Raw genomic sequence first — 12672 nt, forward strand, 5'->3', positions numbered from 1 at the left:
TCTTTTTTCTTTCAATTTTGAATTATGAATTTTTATTGAACAGATAGAAATGATTGAGGTTGTGCAAACTAACTCTAAGTTTACTCACCTCTTCATAAGTAGCAGGAATAAATGGTAAAGTATAATTCCCCATCACATATTTATTTTGTGTCTTTACTCTTAAACTTCCCTGAAAATATAACATAAATCTGAACACCTATACTATGATTCTACCTTGTCAACAGGCCTGGTTGGTATACCAGAATATATTTGATTTTCAACTTTCATATATTGATGGTATAGTTTGTACAAGTTGATATCAAATAAATATCTCATTAAATTCTAAACAGGATTTAAAATGCCTATGTGAAAAACAGCTGATTATTGTAAGAAAATAACTCTGATGCAATAATGTATCTTAATATTTTGAAAGTAACATCTTCTATATCCCATTCAATGCAGTAGAGGAAGCTAGTGATCATGTTTTGTTTATAAGTTTTTTCATTTGTCTTGCCCTTTGTTCTACCACTACACTACCCTAATGATCTCTAGGCGTTCTTCTTACATAGACATTACAATAGCAATACCAACAGAGGGATGATGAGAGTGAGGTTGAGTTTATGAGCCTTTCTGATAATTTTTCAATTACCTTTTCAGATATATATTTCATCATGTCGTGAAACTTTGGTAGTTTAGGTGCTGCTAACTTTGTGGAGTTTTTCTCTATTTCTTTCTCCTTAGTCTGAGCTATATGGAGAGCTTTCATTGCCTCTACCCTAACATCTTCCTTAGTATCACCGCAGGCTAGCAACAAAATATACCGCGAAGGGATGTGGTCAGAGGAAAATACTGTCCTGGCATATTGTACAGACATCAGTCTAGACTGGGGTTGTTCCTGTAAAATTTCAAAATCTACTTCAATATTTTTCAAGATTACTTTTTTGGCATATGGTTTTTAAGGGACAGGAGTGTTAAGTTTTCGTACATTAAAGCCCTATATCAAAAATTTTCAATTTACTGTAGAAAAAAACCTCTAAAATAATTTTAATTTGTAAAAAAAACATGTGCATTCAAAAGAATCAAAGACTACAGTTATAAGATCTTTTGATATTATCCACAGACACTCTCTGGATGAAATATTATATACATATTGATTTGCCATTGGTATGTGATTATTTCCATTTATATTTTATAGTTCTGTGGTGTACACTGATAACATTTGCTTTAGACACCACAAAAATGAAACACAGAAATGGGTTGACACATCTGTTTTCCTTTATATTCACAAAAATATTAAAACAAGAATATGTGTCTATATATAACTTGTTTGCAATATCCCATTTCCAGTGAAATCTTTAAAATGGTTACAAAGTTAATCTTTTAATTTATTTAATCAACCAATAAACAACATTTTGTATAAGTGTATATCATTATAATTGAGGTGTACTGATTGACAATTTAGTCTTAGAAAACAGGTTTCATTTATAAGTTGAAGTTGGCTTTGAATTAGCGTTTGGTGATTGTCATTAGACAAATTTTAAGTGTACTGTCTTTTGTGTTTTTGTTAGTTGTTTTATGTTCTAATAGTGATCTGACAAGCCTAGATATCTCTATATGTTTGTAAGACTACCTGTTCAATATTTTGCATGATAAGTGCTTCCATCAGACTCTGACAAGAAGGATCGATGTCTTTAAAGGCATCTGCCATCAATGATAAGGACTCCTGTACACCAAGTCTTGTTTCTGGGTCTTCCTACAATAAAAAATGTCATTTTATATCATCTACCATTAAGGATAACACATTCTGTACACCAAGTCTTGTTGTTGTGACTTTCTATAAAAATATGTCAAAACTAAATATCACTAATTCAAAATATTCCTTGAAACCCACCATTAAAAGTACTTTGACAGTTAACATTGTTATTCTTGAATCAAATAGAAATGTTTTACTTACTTTACTCATAGCATCAAAGAATTTCTGTACTAAAGCTACATCTTTCTTCACTAGCTGCGGAGCTCTACGTACTATTTTACCCACTGCTACATAAGCCAAGTTTCTTAATTTAGCTTCCTGCAATTGAAAAAGAGCAAATCATTTGTTATAGGTTATAGCTCTTATTGTCACTGGACGTTAAGCAACAACAATCAATCAATCTATTTATTAAATATATGAAAAAATGTTCTTGGTCATAGTCAACAGATGATAATCAGGCCTGTTTTCATGGATTAAGGGGAAAATTGTAGAAAAATGTATTTATTACCAACTCTACCAAATTCTAAACCCTTGAATGATAATGAAAGGATTCAAGAGTCTTTTATCAATGAATGGTAGTGTATTGCAAGATAAATTAAATACTTATAATTTTACTCATTTCTAGAAATATTAAAACAGCACTTTACAACAAATCAAAATGAATACTAGATAAAAAAAATATTTGGATCACAGTAAAAGAACTGAAAGGACAAAAATTTCATACTTATTCTGAATCTTCTTTTTATATGACTTTTTAATTATTTTAAGCTGTATTATTGTAACTGTTTAATAACAATAGATTGGTGCTTCATGTCAAGCAGCAATGTTTTTATTGCTGATGATGTGCTTATGTCCTACCAATATTTACACAACCTTGTACTAAGTGTATTTGAGTCTATTACAAGACATGCTGTTTCTGACATTTGAGCATACAAGACCAGTAAGGTGGTTCCCAACTTTTGGATAAAGTGCTAATTTCATAAGATATTCATTATCATATGAACTTACATCAGTGGCCTCACCAATCAGTTTAACCATACCAGATAATAGCACAGGGGCCACAGGGGTAAACTTGTTGTCAGCACAACTGAAAAATAAAAATAATCTACAATTCTGACATGTTTTTCCACAATGACAACAATTAGGTGTAATCTCATTTTCAGTACAATTGAAAAAAAATCGAAAGTATTTATTTGCCTGGCCCTTCAATCAATTTTTAATGAAACTTTCATCTAATATCATCTAATTATAAATTGTCATTAAAAACAAAAATTACCGTAATGAATAATAAAATAGAATTCCTTTGAAAAAAATACTTTTAAATCTACATGTACTGAACACTTTGTTCCACTAGTATTAAGTAGCTTAGTGCTAGTAGTACTAACATGATCAGCATGACTGGTGCCACATGTGGAGTAGGATCTGCTAACCCTTTCAGAGCACCTCAGATCCCCTCTGGGTTTTTTTGTTTTTTTTGGTTTGTGTTGCTAAATTTTTAGTTTTTAATGTTGCTTTTTGTCTACTATTTTGGTCATTTTCTGTTTTTTTGCCATGTTGTTTTCAGTTTTGTTTTCATCTCATGAGTTTAAATATCCCTTTGGTTTCTTCCACATCTCTTCAAGTAATTCTGCTAACAATTTACACTGCATTCCTAACATGGTATGATATATACTCACTTCAAACAAACATGATGAACAAATTGTACAGCCATGTTCTTCAACTTGGCATTAGTACTCTGGCCATACAAGCAGTCAAATATAACCTGTTTTAAGATATTATATTTCAGAAAATTAAAAACAAGTTATAGAGAAGTTAAAAAATTGAAAACTGCTTTTTAATAAGGTTAAGAAAGTAGTATTCCTTTTATTTTATCAAAAATACTGTAAATCAAGAAATTTTTCTAGTTTATATCATAACAAGATAAGATGTCTCCCCTGCTTTACTGACCATTGATTTTATGTTGGAAGTCTTACAGATAAAGGTTTTACTACAAGTATCACATAAACTATTTTAAAATATCCATGACAATGAGAACAAATCATGCCAGACAGACATGTACACCTTACAACTATTCCATACACCAAATATAATTGACCTATTGCTACTAGTATTTGAAAAATAGACTAAAACACAACAGCTTAAAATTGACCAATGAACCAAGAAATTTGGGTCAAGGTCAGATGATATCTGCTAAGCAAACATGTACCCCTTTTAATCATTTCATACACCACATATAGTTCACCTACTGCATAAAGTATCTGAGAAACAGACCTAGTCATATAACTTTAACCTTGATCACTGATCCATGAAATGAGGTCAAGGTCAGGTGAACCCTGTCTGACGGACATGGAGAAGTTACAAGGAAACCATATACCAAATATAGTTAACTCACTGTGTTGAATCCCCATTGGTGGCCTTCAGCTGTTTTCTGCACATTTGTTTGGTTGTTGTTTCATTCACACATTCCCCATTTCTATTCACAATTTTATCCTATTACTCTTAATAAGTGAGAAATTTATATAAAAAAAATAAATATTTTATTCAAGCAGTGGCTGAACCAAGAAAATGTTGTCAAGGACAATGGACATATGACGGACACCATCATGAGATGGTTGACCATTAAAAAGGCATTATGGAATAATGTTCACAGATGATAGCAGATATGTTTCAATTGTCGCAACTACAATCATGTCCCCTTTTACCAAATGTGACCTACTGAATTAAGACTTATTTAACTTATTACTTGTACTAACATGAGCATGAGATGGGTGCCACATGTGGAGCAGGATCCAATTGTTGAAACTACAATCCTGTCCCCATTTCCAAGAATGTGACCTACCAAATTAAACTTATTACCAGTTTTGCACTTACATGAGTAACACAACGGGTGCCACATGTGAAGCAGGATCTGCTTACCAATCAAGAGCACCTGAAATCCCCCTCAGAATTTTGTGGGGTTCATGTTGCTCAATCTTCAGTTTTCTATGTTGGGTTTTGTGAACTGTTGTTTGACTGTTGGTCTATTTCTTTTCTAGCCATGGTGTTGTCAGTTTATTTTTGACTTATGAGTTTGAATGTCCCTTTGGTATCTTTCACCTATATTTTACCTGGATATAGGAAAGAAATACATTTGGATCATCTCTGGCTCTTAGGAAAAGCAGAGACCTTTGATTAATATAACACCTACCTGGATACAGGAAGGAAATACATTTGCAGCATCTCTGGCTCTTAGGAAGAATGGGAAAATTTTCAGTCTTATTCTTGTACATACTGGTCGTCTTTTATGGTCAGGTTTTGTTACTGGCTGTAAATATAATTTAAGAGTTTGGTATCAAAACTAAATGTAAAATGGTCCCTATCTTCATTGTCTGGTCATAATTACAGTCTGCAGTAACTAATGAGTGAGCTGCCATTTACTATAATTAACAGCTGTTCTATTCACAAAATAGATTTGCAAATTAAAATAATAAAATGTTGTTTTATTGAGATATCATTCAACTTTAGATACCGAATAACCTTCCCTTTGAAAGTTTTCATTGATTTAACATGCTGTTTTGCCATGTAGCTTGTGTGCATTAAAATAATTTATGAAATACTGCTAAATAAAAATTCATTTTAATTTTATAGTTTATTTTTCAAGTTCTAATATGTGATTGCTTTTAGATATACATTAGAGAAGGAATATTACTGTAGTGAAAGAGTTTTTGTCATCAATGTAGAATTTGATAGTTGTAAATTAAAAAATTCTGGTAAAGCTAAATTTTAATAAACTGCTTTGCTGAGCGCAGCTGGATACGCCCGCAGAGGTCCAACCCTGATCAGTTGGGGCAAAAATGGACACAATGTTCAAGCTTGATACAGGTCTGAATTGGGATTGTAATTAAATATTTGACATATTATAGGTTTCTGAATAAATGTAGTCAAAGAACTTGAAATTGGTTATATGAATTGAATTTATATTCAATTAAAGATTTCTTGCTGTTGTGCAATACACTGTGATGTTGTGCAATACGCTGTGCTGTTGTGCAATACTTAGTAAATCTGTTGTCAGACTATAAACAAATAAAGTTCAATTTCTTCTCAATGTCATATTTGAAATTTATGAAAATCAATAGGGAGATTACATCAATAGCTATAAATAATTCACCAAAGCATTTTTGAGTTTATATTGTCCAAAAACTGGAAAATTCCCCCTTTTTTATGAATAAAACCCCATAACTCAGATATGTAAAATCTAAAATTTATAAAATTCTAAAGGGAGCTTAAATCAATAGATATAAACAATTCACCAAAATTTCTTGCAAGTTGGAGAAAGCATTCTTGAGTTATTGTCGGAAAACTGGAAAATTCCCCCGTTTTAATGAATAAAACCCCAAAACTCATAAACGGTAAATCTGAAATTTATAAAAAAATGAAAGGGAGCTCACGTCAATAGATATAAACAATGCATCAAAGTTTCATGCATATTGGTTAAAGTGTTTTGGAGTTAATGTCCGACATGTTGACGATGGACGGACAACGATATACCATAATACGTCCCAAAAACAGGCTTATAAAAACAAGAATGTGTCCATAGTACACGGATGCCCCAATCGCACTATCATTTTCTATGTTCAGTGGACCGTGAAATTGGGGTAAAAACTCTAATTTGGCATTAAAATTAGAAAGATCATATCTTAAGGAACATGTGTACTAAGTTTCAAGTTGATAGGACTTCAACTTCATCAAAAACTACTTTGAACAAAATACTTTAACATGAAGCAGGACAGATGGACGGATGAACAGAGAATGAAAGAACGAACGGACGAACAGACACACAGACCAAAAAACGTAATAATGGGGCATAAAAAAAGTTTTGATTTTAACAAAACAAGATTTTTAAAGGTAAGATTATTATCAATATATCATATTCTCTGGTATGATCAACGTCAATTAAATGTTTGCTGGTTACCTTTATCAGGTATAAACATAAAACAGGCTATTATTTGAACTTGGAATTATTTTTAATTATGGAATTTGCATAATTTCTTGTGCTTGAGATTTTTAATAAATTTTATGTTTATTCTGTATTTTAATGTTCTGTGCGGCGCACAACACTTTCTATTACAAAGAAGATAGCACATTTTCAATAGAATGTACTGTGCGGTGCACAACACTATCTATACAAAATACATTGTATGGAAAGTGTTATGCACCGCTCAAAACATTATAATACAGAATAAACATGGAATTTATTAAAAATTTCAAGCACAAGAAATTATGCAATTTCCATAATTAAAAATAATTCCAAGTTCAAATAATAGCCTCTTTTAACCTTATTTAAAACTTCTTTACATTTAAAAGAAGTAAAGAAATAAATGAAATGAGTTAAATATAAAACACATTAATTAAGAGGCGTTTAATTGAAAAGATTTGTTTTAATTAAGGTTGACAATTTTATAGGACATGAAATAATAAGGTCAGTGTGTTTAGCCTCAGTTACTCTTTTCACAAAAAATTTTACGATTAAAATTGTTAAAATTAATCTTCAGTTAAACTGAAATGTGCATGACTTACTAATAATTTTACTGGTAAAGTAATTTGAGAAAAGAGCCTCAAGGTTTCAAGATTGTTCACTTTGTTTATCTGCCTTTTAATATCATAATAAAGAGGAAGATAATAGTGCAAAAAAAGAAAGGTAAATATTGATCCTGTGATACCGCTATCAAAGCACTAGAATAGAAGTTTTTCTGGCAAAGCTAAATTCCTAAATAAATAGAAAAATTTTTGATCTAAACTTCCTTTTTAAAAGCAAGATTATTATCAATATATCCTATTCTGTGGTATGATCAATGTCAATTACCGTAAATGGAAACAAATAGTACAAGAAATATTTCTAAACTATGATAAATAACTGAAAGAGATCTTATCTGACAAAATGTTTTAATTCATCTTTGGCCCAATTGTTAGCAATATATCATATTTCATTGTATATATAATATTAGTCATTTAAATGTTTATAGATCACCTGAATCAGGTATAAACATGACCTTATCTACTTCCTGCTACGACCATATTTTTAGAATCAGTGAAGCAAATAACTTTAAAAGTTGATACAGAAAACTGAAAGGACTTTTGCATCCATCAAGAGGTATTTAGTTACATAGAACTACTTATCTTTATCGACAATTTGTACATTTTCCTTTTGATCCTACTGCTTAATAATTTAAAGATCATGAACAGGCTTTGATACACAAAAATATTAGGCAATGATGTCATGTATCAGTTCAGCAACGTCATTTGCTTAAGTCCATCCTTGTCATTTTATCAATGAAATGCATGCAACTTCATTCATACAACCAAACAACTGTCACAACATTTGCATTGTATGCGTAAAAGTAATTTTGCTAACTATTCTATTTTACTTCATATTCTCAACCTTGGTAGTTTTTATTTCTTATAAACTGTTATGTATCAGATGACTGGATGAATCAGTGCTGTGAGCAATTGCTTTGCTATGTAAAGACAAGAACAAGCTTAAGTTACATATATATTTGATAAAATTAGATGGACCCTGCTTAATAAGTACTATAGACCTCTACGTTGAACCAATTTTTCTTATAGCACTTGAACAAATGGAATCAATTATTCATTATACTTAATCTGAACCATCCAGTCTACTCTCTGCTCCATACTGCTGTGTAATGAGCGGATAATTAGAAAAAAAAATATTAGAAGTCTTTTGTTCCTTTGGTTCATTTGCTTTGACCTGACCAAATATGCCAGGATAGCTCACACAATACTACACCACCACATTATATGGGGATCAAAATGAAGACCATCGCATTTTGCTACTATACACAACGTCACAGTTAGACCATGGTACTTCAATGTACCCACCAACGCACTTCAGACTACTAACAACAAGTTAGCATCACAATGTCACCATCACACTTCAACATGTTAACCAATGCATTTCAGCATGAACCATCACACTTCAGCGTGACCATCAAGGTTCGGAGTACCATTGCAGTTCTTAGTCCTACATATATATATATATTAGCATTTTTACAACAAGTGTAATAACTATTAAATATCGTACTTGACCTTTATTTTGTCATCAGTACATATAACAACCATTTTTTGTTTTAAATCCACCTCTCTTACAAAATAAGATGATATAATAATAGCAAATCTATACCAGTTGGACCCTACCCTTTAGGTCAAATAATTTATTTTTTATTTTTGTTTAGGTCATGGCATCAAATAAACCTATACCATGTGGACCTTGTCAAGAAGGAAAAGTAAACACTAAAGCTGACATCTGGTGTTACAACTGTGTTGAAGGATTATGCTCTACATGTTCAGGTCATCACAAAAGATTCAAAGGAACACGTGATCATAAGACTATTGATATTAAAAGTTATAAACCCTCAATCAGAACTATCAAAACAGAATGTGACAAACACGGTCGACAGCTTAACTTGTATTGTCCCAGTCATTTAATGCCTTGCTGTGATGAATGTATTTCCACTAGTCATTCACAATGTACAGGAATAAACAGTCTAGTGAGTGTAGTAGACAACACCAAAATTGAAAAATCACAAAAAAAAATAGATAATGATATTAACTCTACTTTACACATCTTGAAAGAAATAATGAACAACAAATCAGAAAACATGATACGAGGAGAACAACAAGTGAACAGCATAAAGAAAACTATTGCAAAATATAGAAAGAAAATAAATAAACATTTAGATGACCTGGAGAAGAAGTTATGCCAAGAAACAGACACCATCTTAAATCAAGAAAAATCAAAAGCATCAGATATAAAAACTAAAATTGAAGGAAAACAGAAAAAGTTAAAGAAAATGAAAGACCACCTACATACAGTCATATCACACACTTCAAAACTCCAATCATTTCTAGGTGTACATCAGATTGAACAAGAGGTACATCAATGTCAACAATATGTTGATGATCTGGAAAATGATGAGAGGACCAAAGAATTTGACATCAAAATAACACAAAATGATGAGATAGAAAGTATACAAAGCAACTTAATATCATTAGAACCCCTGGGAGAAATAATGGTTGTTAAAAAAAATATAGACTTGAATAGAGAAACAAGTGTGAGGAGGAAAGCACAAGTTCGTCAAACACGAGAACAATCCATCATAAACAACATGACAATGAATATAGAGACAAAGATAAAGACCAATGGGGGGGGGGGTGGTTAGTGACATGATTTTTCTGATGGATGGAAGAGTTATAGTTGTGGAATGGTGTGATAAAGTTAACCTATTTACTTCTGATGGCAAACTACAGAAACAGTTACCTATACCTGATGGAGCCTACTGTATAACACAGATCAATCAGAACACTATAGGCATAACTTATCCTGAGGAGAAAGCCATTAAGATCTTCAATATGGAGAATGAAAAAGTTACCAAATTTATCCCATTAGACAAACAATGCTTTGGTTTATCATTCTCCAATAAATCTCTTGCTGTAGGTTTGATTGATGAGGATATGTATGCTGGAGGTAGTGATGATGAAATCCGTATTTTAGACTTGGAAGGAAATACACTGAATTCAGTACAAGTTGAGAGTGAATCATTCCTGTTTTACCTTGTTTACTGTAATGACAGAGTAATCTATACTGACTATAGTGGCAAAGCAGTAAACTGTTATGATGGATCAGGTAAACAGATCTGGCAATATACACAGGATTTAACAGGACCAAGAGGACTTTGTATAGATACTTATGGCAACATTATTGTAGCAGACTGTGAATCTAATAGAATAGTAGTAATATCAAAAGATGGACAGAATAGTAAAGTACTGATTGGTGGAGAAGATGGACTGAAGGAGCCTCAGTGTATTTGTTTTAAACAAAATGAGTCAGCCGGTTTTATATGTGATTACAATAACACATACTTGGCAAAATTCAATTTATCTTCTGGATAAAATATATAATACTATAACATTGTTATGTATTACATATACATGTATATATGACAAGTAGTTGCCTTATGTCAATTTTCAATATATTCATGATATTATAAAACGAAAGTTCTGTTATTGTGGTTGAAAGTAATATTCTTTTAATCCATTATTTAATTGTACCAATTATTCATAAAATTATTCAAGTAACTGAAGATATCTATAAATCACCTTAAATTATATAAAAGTCAGAATAAATGTGAAAAGAAATCCTCATTTTTGATAAATTAAAATGTTTTTTTCCTTTATATAATATCATATCTTAAATTGTCTGTACATAACTAAATACAATTCCAAATAAAACAATGTGTGTTATCAAAAGGAAAACTTTGTAACGAAAAAGTAATAGATTTAGATCATTGCTCATTCAGATCATTGGAGACTGTCTGCTGTCATGTAGTTGTCCTTAATAATCATTGTTGTTGGGTTGCTGTCTTTTTGACATACAACCCACAACCCACAACCCACAACTTTTATTCATATCAAACATTTTATGTATTTTTGGGAGGGGGAAAACTTAAGATTTTATACTGATTTTATTGTCTCATTCAACAATGTATTCTAGGGTTAGGATTATATTGTGACTTTCTGTTTTATCATGCATATTCTCTCATACACTTTTGTCTCAAAAAACAGGATATAGAAATCCTACATTCCGTCATTGGCGTCATGGTTAACGTTTCAAAATTAGTATTTTTTTATAGTAAAAAATCAGAATACTGCCGGAATTTTCATCATAGCCGTGGAGTTTGTTTCCATGCTTTACTTATTTCAAATCATGATCTTTAAAGCTTTTGTTGTACACTGTTTTCAGAGAAAGCGTTTGAATGACATAGGTTAGAAAAAGTCTGCCAAAAATGTCAAAAAGACAGGCAGTGGATAGCATCCCCTTATGCTCCAGTCAAGGGAGAGGAACATTTTATGAAAACTAAGATGTTCACCTATTCTTTAGATGGAACATGGGTGCATGATCTGAAAGGCCTTTTAGAGAACTCAATTGTTGTCTTTGATAAAGCAGACAGTGACACTGTTGGTGTCTGCTTTCCATACTCACTTCATGGGATAGAAACGTTTCACCTAGACATGACAGAACAAACATCTATGGCTTTAACATTTGAAAAATCTCTTAAATATGAGAAATCTATCATTGCACCAGATAACAAAGTATGTAAATACCAAAACAATGCATTCTTTGACTTTGACCTAAAATGGTTTACTTTTTCAAATTGTGACTTGAATGGAGAGTTGTCTCGTTGGCACTCATAGCACATCTTCTTATATCTATTCAAGATGGCGATGCCTTGGCTGGATGGCTGAAAGGTGTACCTGCATGAAAGCACCAAGGCTAAAAGACCAATATGGTCCCAGATTTACAGGTTTTATAGTAGTTTTGTACCAGTAGAGGTTAGTCTGGTACAAACATACATATTTCAAAGACTAGCCTCTTGTGTGTGTCACGAACTTACAATCCCAACCCCACTCTTTCTTCTTAACATGAATACGATAATCCTTAAAACAGAAAAGATATCTGACAGCAACATATTTATGAATGTATCTAGTGTACCATTGTTTTAAGCAAATTAAGGGCTCATGAATTTAACTGTATTTATGGCATGCATGTCAAGAACCCTGTCAATCAAACAATCATAACAACCTTAAAATTTATTCTAATTTATCTGCAAAAATAATCTGTCCTACAGCATATTCATATTTTGAAATTATCTTACTTTCACTGTGGTTATTAGTTTTAACACCCTGCAAGACATTCATGTATGTTCTTGTGTCAACATTTGTAATATTTTGCTATCCTCAAAGCTTATCAGGGACTGCAGTGGCTTTGATCATATGGTAGTTCGTCAAAATTTGCATGTATCAATACTAGTCTATCACCTCTAGGTATAAGTATGCATTCACAAAATTAAGGTTAGATTGTCATGACATTGATAATAAGGTTC

The 12672-nt window shown here is 31.7% G+C and overlaps 2 protein-coding genes across 5 annotated transcripts in view; one reads left to right on the top strand and one right to left on the bottom strand.

Annotated features, from left to right (window-relative positions):
* The window catches only part of LOC127737385 (proteasome adapter and scaffold protein ECM29-like), an 89702-nt gene that overhangs the window by 52417 nt on the left and 24613 nt on the right, over positions 1–12672 (bottom strand). For all 4 annotated transcript variants that reach the window (XM_052248021.1, XM_052248011.1, XM_052248032.1 and 1 more), the window contains exons 9-15: positions 4920–5036; positions 3409–3494; positions 2741–2819; positions 1934–2050; positions 1610–1732; positions 629–874; positions 89–169 (exon numbers count right to left, since the gene is read on the bottom strand). In XM_052248021.1, coding sequence (XP_052103981.1) covers positions 89–169; positions 629–874; positions 1610–1732; positions 1934–2050; positions 2741–2819; positions 3409–3494; positions 4920–5036 — 849 coding nt within the window. The remainder of the gene's footprint in view (positions 1–88; positions 170–628; positions 875–1609; positions 1733–1933; positions 2051–2740; positions 2820–3408; positions 3495–4919; positions 5037–12672) is intronic.
* Positions 7711–10977, top strand: LOC127737397 (transcription intermediary factor 1-alpha-like). The gene is made up of 2 exons (XM_052248052.1): positions 7711–7862; positions 8965–10977. Exon 2 carries the CDS (start codon positions 8968–8970, stop codon positions 9949–9951), a length of 984 nt encoding a protein of 327 aa, XP_052104012.1. The 5' UTR covers positions 7711–7862; positions 8965–8967; the 3' UTR covers positions 9952–10977.

This window comes from Mytilus californianus, unplaced genomic scaffold (genome assembly GCF_021869535.1).
Source record: "Mytilus californianus isolate M0D057914Y unplaced genomic scaffold, xbMytCali1.0.p SCAF_1, whole genome shotgun sequence".
Lineage (NCBI taxonomy): Eukaryota > Metazoa > Mollusca > Bivalvia > Mytilida > Mytilidae > Mytilus > Mytilus californianus.